At 38.7% G+C, this 10542-nt stretch overlaps 1 protein-coding gene across 1 annotated transcript in view; it reads left to right on the forward strand.

Annotated features, from left to right (window-relative positions):
* LOC118418180 overlaps window positions 1–10542 on the forward strand; it is a 21877-nt gene that overhangs the window by 9311 nt on the left and 2024 nt on the right. The window contains exons 3-17 of the mRNA XM_035824018.1: window positions 135–386; window positions 1006–1212; window positions 1399–1573; window positions 2208–2362; window positions 2728–2847; window positions 3500–3770; window positions 4484–4653; window positions 5216–5394; window positions 5908–6037; window positions 6497–6695; window positions 7136–7311; window positions 7474–7663; window positions 8690–8839; window positions 9567–9765; window positions 10155–10239. Coding sequence (XP_035679911.1) covers window positions 135–386; window positions 1006–1212; window positions 1399–1573; window positions 2208–2362; window positions 2728–2847; window positions 3500–3770; window positions 4484–4653; window positions 5216–5394; window positions 5908–6037; window positions 6497–6695; window positions 7136–7311; window positions 7474–7663; window positions 8690–8839; window positions 9567–9765; window positions 10155–10239 — 2658 coding nt within the window. The remainder of the gene's footprint in view (window positions 1–134; window positions 387–1005; window positions 1213–1398; window positions 1574–2207; window positions 2363–2727; window positions 2848–3499; window positions 3771–4483; window positions 4654–5215; window positions 5395–5907; window positions 6038–6496; window positions 6696–7135; window positions 7312–7473; window positions 7664–8689; window positions 8840–9566; window positions 9766–10154; window positions 10240–10542) is intronic.

A 10542-nucleotide genomic window follows, 5' to 3' on the forward strand; every position in this document is an offset into this window, starting at 1 on the left:
TTTTACATGTCACTAAATATGTTTGTGTCATCTGTACAATTCTGCTTAATGTATTATATGTAGTACATGTATGTGCTTTTATTATGTTCATTGTTGTAACAGGAAATTAAGACTTCTGTGTATTTTTTTTTCAGCACGACTTTGATGAGGGTAGCACATTCATATCTCCGTATGCCAGCTACTTTGACCTATTCCCGTTCAGGAATGACCGCAAAAATATGATGGTTAATCTGGTCAACTTGACATTGGAAAATAAGATGACGTACTACGTGACTGTCATGGCCGCGGATGAAAGCCTCCAGTGTGATGTCATCACATTGCCAGTAACAGTGGACACAACCCCGCCTAAAAAGGGGCACGTGGATGTAGGACCGTTTATAAACATTGTAAGTCTTTTTTTCACAGTACTCATTGACAAATTGACATTTTGGAAACTGTCGCTGATGTGTCAGATAGTATCCAATATACTATTAGCTACATTTCTACAGTGACATAATGATTGAGAGTTAAGGTTGATCAGTTTGCAATTCATATGTTAGAGTATAAAAAATTATGTATTATAGGGAACAACGAGTGATTGAGTATAAAACAGCGGATCTGCTTCAAAGTCATATCCAGCTGGATACAATCTTAGTAACCACTTTTTGGCATATCTAAGACTTGATTTAAAAGCAAGTACAAATGTTTCTTAATTAATGAGCAATGCATTGGAGACATACTGAAGAATATACTTTTCCACAACTGGTAAATGTCTCTTATGTTTGCATTTAAGGCTGCATTGAAACATAATCAGGTGAGAGACATTAATGCTGGCTATGCAAAAGGAAACTTAGTTCATATGGAGTTTCTTTTTTTGCACAACCAGGTACTGTAATATGTCTGTCACCTGCTTACATCTATGTTTTATACCAACGTGATAAAATTATTACCGACTGAGGTATGATTAAAGTGATGTTCACCGGTGTCACATTGGACACAACTACATTCCATACATCTTTTTTCTAGCCTCTTCAATACACAAATCGGAGTGACGAAATGTGGGTGTCTTGGGATGGTTTCTATGACGATGAAAGTGACATCTTTGAGTACAAGGTCACTGTGTTGGGACCAGAGCGGTGTAGGAATATGGCCGACAACGCCCCACAATTCACTGATGCCATCTTTGTCAACGCCACCTACAGCAACTACACTTTTGTGGACTTAGCACTTCAGGTAAGTTAAACTTTACCATCAAAACTTCTAGTAGCCTCCGTAGCAGGCTCTTTGGGGCCTTGTTTTGGCTCACAGTACACTTTTGCTGGCCATTTCTATTTGTACTGGGTCGCTGATTTTCAATGTCACGATATTTTCCTGTACATGTACTTTATATCCGGTAACCATGTTTTGTTTTTATGACAGGAAAAAGTGGTGTACTTTGTCGAACTAACAGCCGTCAACTATGCCTCCGGCTTCACCACTATTACATCATCCCCTGTGCTGACGGACGGTCGCGACCCCATACCTGGAACTGTGATGGATGGGGATTCCTTCCAACGCGATATCTCTCACCAGAGTTCCCTTACGGAGCTTCACGGTGAGTTGGCAATTTATCATCATCATGATTTGTCATCCTCATGATGAGGGGGAGCAAGTGAAGTTTGACTTCCAGTTTTAGTCTGTCATTCATCGCTGTAAGGAGTTCGGGACTGTCCTGTCCAGTTTCTAATTCAATAAGCTTCTTCAAAGTTAGCCTTGGGCGACCAACAATTTCTTAGAGAAAACAGATGTCCAGAACAAGTCTTAGAGTTTTCTGGCTGGCTCTCTACTACATCATTTGAAGTCAAGCAAGACAGTTTATACAATGTCATGTAATCGATGAGTACACTCTGAAAACATGTGGCTTCATCTGTTGTAAAATGTAGTGCAAACTGCTCGTTTATGTTGGCTTACTGGTGGTCCAAATCTACACTTTATAATAATTGTGAATATCAGTCACTTTTTAGCTACATCTTTAAACTGCCAGTTTCAGCACTATAAAATGCTATCAGTGCCAGGGTTGGCTGCTGACCTCCAAAAAGAACCCCTTGAACAAGGCCAAAGTCCCTAACTTCTGGGGACATGTTTATGTGTGCCGGATATATCCGGGTTTGGCAGTTTAAGGGTTTTAAAAAAATGTAATTGTCTGCAATGTTGATATGTTGACAAAGAATTGATTGAACTGGTTACAGGTACCTTCACCATGTACCATGGACTGGAGCCATATCAGTGCTCGTACAACCATCACGATCTTGACGGGCCAACTGAAGAATGGAAGGCAATAACGGCACAAGGCGTCTGGGGAACCTCAATAGATGCGTCTCGCATTAAGTTTGTACCTGAACAGGTCAGTTTACAGTGACTCATACTTTGCAGCATGTTAACAATTCAGCAAGTGTTTTGTAAATAATGAGAAATAAGAATAATATTATTATGGTATTAAGGAAACTTCAGAACTGATACATTGAGCAAAAATAAGATCAAAATGCAGGTGTAACATTTGATTTTCAAAAAGATGTTTTTAAATAACTCTGACTATAATATAAAAATACAAATCAACATATTCTTTAACACAATCTCTTATTGATATTATTTACGTTTAAACCAATACATGAAAAGGAGCCAAATGTTTTAAAAACGTCATGTTTGTACAATGTCTATGCTTGAGAACAGATAAATGAAACCAATAATGTTAATCTTTCGCATCGTCAGGTGTCTTTTGAAGAGGATGAGGGTCTGACTGTGACTATGGTGAGAGATGTGCGAGCAGAAAGGATGATTTCTGGAGGATACATGACAGTTTTGAATAATGATGGATCAGGCATCTTTCAGGTAAGCCTGAAGTATAAGGTCATTGCAAAAAGTACTATATTACTTGTTGCTTGGTTTGGAATTTCACCATCACTATCAAACTTGTGTAATGGCTTGGTCTGCTTCCATGCATGTATCTTACTTAATGATATGTTGCTTTCAATGGTAATAGCCTTTATTGTACACTCATGCCATATTGGGCCAAGTACAGATGCAAAGTCATAATTTAAGTACATACATTACAATTTGACATAATTACATGACAATACTAATGTACTACTGTATGGTTTCTTAAACTATTCTAATACAATAGGTTTGGCTTCCTTTCATCTCTTGATGTTGAAAACATACAATTGCTTGAGGTGTGTTTGTATAATCTGAGAAACAGGACTCTGTAAAATAATAGTAATCTGTTAACTTTAAACGTGAATAACTCGCCAACAACAAGAGCAATCTGGAAACGGATTTCAGTTTTCAACTCCCCACCAAAAGACCTATTCTGTAAAATTGTATGTAGTACTAGTTTGTACATTGTACGTCCTGTTTTTATGTTTTGCAGTCCAGGAAGATTAGCTACCTAAAAATTAATGACTGTATGACAGCTAATGGGCTGAATAAAGTATCCAAGTACTATGCTAACCATGGATGGGTCTTATTTTTTGTTGTCATCCAGATTGAAATGGTGGCTGCGACCAATGAGTCTGACGCCATGACATCCTTGGTGTTCTGGGACGGACCAGACGGAGTAGTTGGGGGTTTCGACATGCCGGATATACCTGAAGAAAATGATGATGACAATGCCACGACGAGCGCTCCGACGACCACTCGAGCGACCACACAGAATCCTTTCCAGGTCATCAACGAGGAGTCAGATGAGCTGTCGGGTGAGAAGGCTGCACTGCGTAGCCTGCCGTACACATCACTTGGCATGGATATTTTTGCAGGTACACAGTCTTATTGTATAGAAGGCAACATTGTATAGTATTACGTATTGTTGTTTATGTCATACCTGTGACGCGAAAACGTTCCATACGGGTGTTCCGGACCGTGTGGTAACTTCTGTATCACACAGGTTCGAAAGTTGTATCACACAGGCTTCCTTCGAGTAAATCAAACCATTTCGAGCGGGCCGAGTGTGGCACGGTTGGCAATTCGAATACCTGATTTGGACGTTGGAACATTGCTATTGTAACACTTTTTGTTTGAGGGCACCAAATTTGTTCAACTTCTGACGCATTTCGCATCAAATTGGGTTTTCTCAGGTTGGTATGACAAAAATAGAATACAGCACGGTGTATTCCGCATCGCCCTCGGTCCCAGCCCTCCAGCGGGTCAGGCTGGTACCTCGGGTAATATTTACATGATAGACACATTAGGAGATAATGGTATAGAGTATGGTACATGTACATGTACATGTACATGTAGGTTGGAACTGCAGTACATGTGTAGCACATTTGACCAAAAACCAGTGTACATGTATGTGATTATTTTCTGTCTACAGAAGTGTCCCGGGGTTTAAAAGGTATACGTTGTAGGTTGTGCAAGAGATCATTGTTACATGTATCTTGCAGGTAAGCTAGTTGCACAGATTTTGTGGGTTTGCTACATGAGGACAAAGATTGACAACGTTGTACTGTGTTTTTTTTTTGTCTCACAGAATGGTTAACAACAGAAAACCGTACGGAATACTACGCACTTATCTGGTGCCGCATTTTGAACGAACCTGGGGCGCTGCAGTTTGAGAAAATAGAGCTGGGCTTTGATGCCTCGGAGGCGTGGCACACGTATGCCCTGAAGTACATAGTGGACAGGACAGATGCAACTCAGGTACACACATCACTACAGCATTGATGATTTCACCTCAGTCTTTGCTCATTATCATTGACTCATTGTCAGTGAAAATGTGCATGTTGTACATGTTGTATGCTGTACTAGCTCATCACCAGCCCTAGCTCTCGATATGAATGAGTGAGTGAGTGAATGGATGAATGAATGAAAATGAATGAATGAATGAATGAATGAATGAATGAATGAATGAATGAATGAATGAATGAATGAATAAATGAATGAATGAATGAATGAAATTTGATGACTATTTAGTACAGTCAGACCTGGTTGGCCTGAACCACCTAGCGCAGACAAACACTCACAGTCACAAGCCACAATTTCTGAAACAGTCAGTCTATTCCACCACCTGTCATCAGCAATTATGTTTGGCCCTAGAGTGGTTGCTAAATCCAGGTTTCACTGTACATGTACATGTACATTTTGTACATGTACTATCACTAGAATCTGATTAATATGTAAATGACTGCTGACTGTTTTCAGAAATATATCTGGTAGTGTATATGAAGTACACAAATTAACGTGTTAATTTCCTGCCCTTCAGGAACTATGGGGTCTTGAGCTACACGTCGACGGGGTGTATGTTACCACGGTTACTGGGATCCCCGCTCCCACCCCTACAACAATGATGATTCTGGCCGTCAGAAGCAAGCACGGAGCGGTTGCTGAATTCCAGGATGTCCAGAACCCGCCATCTGTTCAGGCACACTTTAGAAACCTTAAGTAAGTAAAATAAACTGCAATGTTCAAGCACAATGAAGATCAAACAAAGTGTAACCATTTTATCATCCTTTGCAAGATAGATAGAACTTTAAATAATTGCATGACAATTCAATAGCATTGTACAATGTCATGTACATGTATTTCAACTTCTTGCATATTGCACATTGAATTATTACAAAATATCAATAATATATGATTTTAACATGATACTACTGTAACAGAACAATGTTGATAACAGTATGCTGCATCAGAATTGTATTCAATGATGGAATCTTTTTGAATGCCTAATACATTACATTTGCAAATGCAACACATTGTTTATTATGGGCCATCTGATATTCATTTCTAATCCAACTGTTTGTTTCTTCTCCGTTTCTTTTGTCTCCAAAACACAGTCACTTTTTGATACAGGGGATTTAAAGTCAAGTCTTAAAATTCTTCTCCGCTTAAGATCGTGTCAAGTACTAAATAAAAGTACAGCTGCTACATTAACTTTCACATTTCCTTCTCTAGGACCCCTCCATCAATTAACCAGCTATGCCGATACGGTACTCCATTCCAAGACGGCAGCACCACTATTCTGAAGATGTATGCCGGAGTTGGTAGGAGTAAGGGGGCAGATGATGTTGAGCCATTCTTCGAGGTAAAGAAAAGCTGCATGATGTAGAGCTCTAGAATTGATGTAGAACAACATACCAAACAAATACTGCAATCAGCAGCTCTAATCTATTATAAAGGCATAATTTATCTTAGACTATGTCCGGATCATTAGACCGGATACTGACTGACTTTAGTATGATCATTCAAAATATAAAGTCGATGGTAGCTATAGGGTGTATACTGTGTTGACATTTATAATTTGTTATAACAGCATATTGGGTGCATATTGTGTTGACATTCATAATTTGTAGAATAATTATATACTTTTAAATTTAGTATATTGGTTTTCTAATGTCTGTCACCCGCTTATTGTTTTGATGCTTATAATCAGACATCTTTCCTCAGAGCTTCTGACTGGAGTGGTGTGCCTTACCGCTTAGATATATATTATGATTCGCTGATGTAGGTGGCCTTATAAAGGAAACATTGTTTTTTGTTTCAGATTGAGGATCTCTGCATACCCTGCAAGGACAGATGCAGTACGTACAACTGCGATGTGAGCTGCGAAGTCGATCACATCACGCTGCATCACGTGTACATCAACAACCTCAACCTTTCCACATACATGGACATCATCGAGGACGACAATTCCACCACATCTGTTCCCGCTCTCTACTACATTACCATAAAGGCTGAATCAGGTAGGTGAAACATTTCTGAAACACAAGGTGAATGATCACGAGTGTCTGTAATTCATGCAGTCATTTGTATGAAAATTGAAAATGTATGTTGGATTTCAGGTTATATATTAGAAAGCACATGTAATGTAGCTGAAGTACACGCAATACATATAGTCATGTCATATTATGAAAAATACAATAATATCAAACTACATCCAATGTTTACTATGTTCTAAAATATGCTAAACAGTAGCAGTAGCAGTATGATGTTTAACTGTATGATGTTACATGTTTTAAGAATGTAGCATACCATTGGCTGTAGTTCCTAAAATCATATGATATGTATTTTTCTTTATTACATGTACATGTATTGCTTGTACTGGTAATTAGTCCATGGGCATGTTTTTGCAATGATATTTTCGTTAATAATAATTGTATTTCATGTGTTTATTCCAATAAAGGATCAGGTCGTTTTGTGGTGTCCTCATCGGATGGAGTATACGTGGATGCGACCCCGCCTGTATTCGAAGACTTGTTCCACGTGGACCTTGATTGGTCCGAAGATCAACCAATCACAACCCAAGGAAGTAACAGTACCATTGCCATTAGGTGGGAGGCGTATGACTTGGAAAGCAAGGTATGTTTAAAGTTATACTGTTGTTAGATACTAGTAGCGTTACAGTTGAGAAAATAAACTGTTTTTCACCTCAAGAATCCCTCAATTTTCTATCATTATAGTTAGGGAAATTCAATGTATCTTCAAAGACTGTTTCAAATCAATGTTCATCCTTTTTTTCAGATCGTCGAGTATTTCTGGGCCATCGGTACCGCTAATTATTCGACCAACATCCAAGACTTTGTGTCCGTCGGGCTCGCCAGAACTGCCAGCAACAGTGAGCTGGAAGGCATTCTACAGCCACACATGACCTACTACGCAACTGTCATTGCTGTGAATGCAGCTGGATTAAATACCACCATGACCACAACAGGTAATGTAACAGCTTTATAATCTTATAGGCTAGTCAGGCTTGGAGCACTAAGCACTATACACTAATTGGTAATCTATACAATCATTAATTATTTCAATCTCCTCTATTTTTCAATTCCATTGGAAAAGATAACTTTTTCCATTCTAATAGGTCCAATTCAATTCCAATTTTCTATATTTTACTAGTAGTCTACACTCAGGTCTTGAAAGTGTTTTCAGGTTTCCATGGATAAATGTACAATGTCATGTACATAGAAAGTACAGGTGTAACAGAGATAAAAGAGGGGGTACACACTACAAAATTAATGTACTTCCAGGGGATTTAATGCTGTAGTGCTCTTAGTAAACATGACACAATAATAAACAGTCATTTTCATATACAGTAGTACATGAATGTGTGGCCTAAGGGCTATACTGAGATCAGCAGGTGCCAAGTGTTGAGTTTATTGAGTTTATTGTGATACCCTTTAGCTCATTGAGCTAATCTTCCAGGGCTCATTAAAAAAAACACAGTTACGTATATACATTGTAGATGGACAGACATCATACACTCAAAGCAGATACAAATACATATATGTACTAAATAAAGTCAAGAAGTCATGAGGTCAGAGGGTTATATACAATAAAGCCATTACGATCCGTAGAAATTGTCTACCGTCTTCTTTAACAATCTTGTATCAAAAAGTAGTTGCTGTATTGTTGTATAGTGTACGTGATTGTCAGGTCACTCTCCAGCTGCAAGACTTTTCTTTCTGTTGTAAAGATTTCAGACTGAGCTATGATGTAACGCTAATTCACCTTTATTCGTGGGGTAACCTAACTTCGTTGTTAAAAAAAAACTGGGAATTTAGAGATTTCCTGTCAACGGCATGGGTTTCAAATGTTAAAGCTTTCAAGATATTACAATGTGAAACTACCTTCCATCGACTTAACGATCCCCAAATACACTATTTTTATATAAAACGGATATAGGTTACCATACGGATAAAGATCAACTAACGTTACTTAACCTATGATGATTTTGCAGGTGTAACCGTGATTGAGGACACTCCGAAACCAGACGAGAATGCCACTGTGGGAGTGGAGGGGTGTGAAGATGGCCTCTGTCCTGGCGCTAGGTCTTCTGTCGGAGTAGCATTGCCGGAGTTTAAGCCGGAGGATGGGATCACTGGAATCTGTACGTACTAAATAAATAGTTCATCCTCTCAGGGTTAAGTAAGGTTCACTCAAGATTGATGTACTCCTTATTTGACTGATCTCTTTGTCACAAGCCAGTTCCAGGTGTATTGCAAGATTGTCTCTCCATCTTGCATATGCATGGCACCTTCAGATGGATTGTAATTATAGAATAATGTCTTTATGGGGGTCTACTTTGGTAGTGTGGAAATCACTCTGCACCAAGGACAGGGCTCAGGGTTAAGGTTCACTCCAGAATGAGGAACTCCTTGCTTGACTGATCTCTTTGTCATGAGCTAGTCTTTATGCATGTGGAGCCCAGGTGTTTGGAAAGATCACTTCTCCATCTTGCATATGCATGGCACCTTGGCTGATTTGTTTCATTGGTGTGGCAGGACGTTTACTTTTAATTTGATTCTTTTCTTTATAATACTGTACAACTAAAGTCAATTAAACAGTAATACCCACATTAGTAACCATAACACAAACTTGGAAATGTAAGATCAATTGTAATACATAGCAACATTTTGATTTTGCAATGACTCTCTAAGTGTTGTAAGCTATTTTTAAACCTGAGTTGTACGAAAACTCATTGTATCTTGGTTTTATATGGTCTATGTTGTAAACTTTCTAGTGGAGGCAATTTGTCTTTACTGAATAAAAACCATTGAAACCATTGGATTCACTTTAAAGAACAAGCATTGAACAGATCTTGTACTTTATACCAGATTTGAGCATCGGTAGCACAGAAGAAGATGAAGACATCATTCCGGAGACTCGGGTCGGCTACAACGAGTCAGGAACAGTCTTAGTGGATAACGGACAGGTGTTCCTTAATGGACGTGTGGTGGCCAACATCTCAGACCTCGGTGACCTCTCAGATCCAGATGCCCCGAAGAGTGACAAGTTCAACATGGAACCTGGCAGGTACGTCACTCCTATATATCGTCGAACACCAGAGTTGTCTCCAGGACCCATCTTTTGTCCCAGGATGGAAATTTGCTAAAAGCTTGTTGGGATGGACAAAAAGTTCACCCTGGCTATCCAAAACATTTAAACTTCATTAGCCTGGCTAAAGCAACTGGATATGGTTTTGAAAACGGTTCGGACAACCATCGCGGTGTCTTTTGTCTTGTTGGAGAGAGTTTTTATATCCTAGCCTGATATTATTTTTCCCTAGTCTCTTCTGTCATCTCAGCAAAAGAGACTCTATAATATGACTGAATACCGGGTTAGAACTTCATGACATGAAACTGATTTTTCCTAAACTTGGAATTGACAGATTAAATGCAAATCATGATTTTATGTTCCTACAGGAAGATGTTTGTGAAAGTGAAGGCGTGTAATTCAGCTCACAAATGCACCGTTGTTGACACCCAAGCCATCACTGTTTCAAGTGAGTAGTACGTGTAGTTGTGTATCCAGTGCATATAAATATATGCATTTGCTTATTGTATCTAATTAATATTAATATTGTTGAGACAGTTCAAACTTTTAAACTTTATTCTTCAAACTTGCAGCCCTTAAAGGGACTGAATTGAATGTATACATTTTAGAGACTTGCATTCTAAAAACACATGGTGTGATTTATTAAAACATTCTAGCATAAAAACAAAATAACAATGATAATATAGAGTTTTGTGGGCACTACGGAAATTAGTGTTCTTGGCGTAAACGAGCTCTTTTATTGCATCTTAAGTCTGA

This window comes from Branchiostoma floridae, chromosome 6 (assembly GCF_000003815.2).
Source record: "Branchiostoma floridae strain S238N-H82 chromosome 6, Bfl_VNyyK, whole genome shotgun sequence".
In the NCBI taxonomy this organism is placed as follows: Eukaryota; Metazoa; Chordata; class Leptocardii; order Amphioxiformes; family Branchiostomatidae; genus Branchiostoma; species Branchiostoma floridae.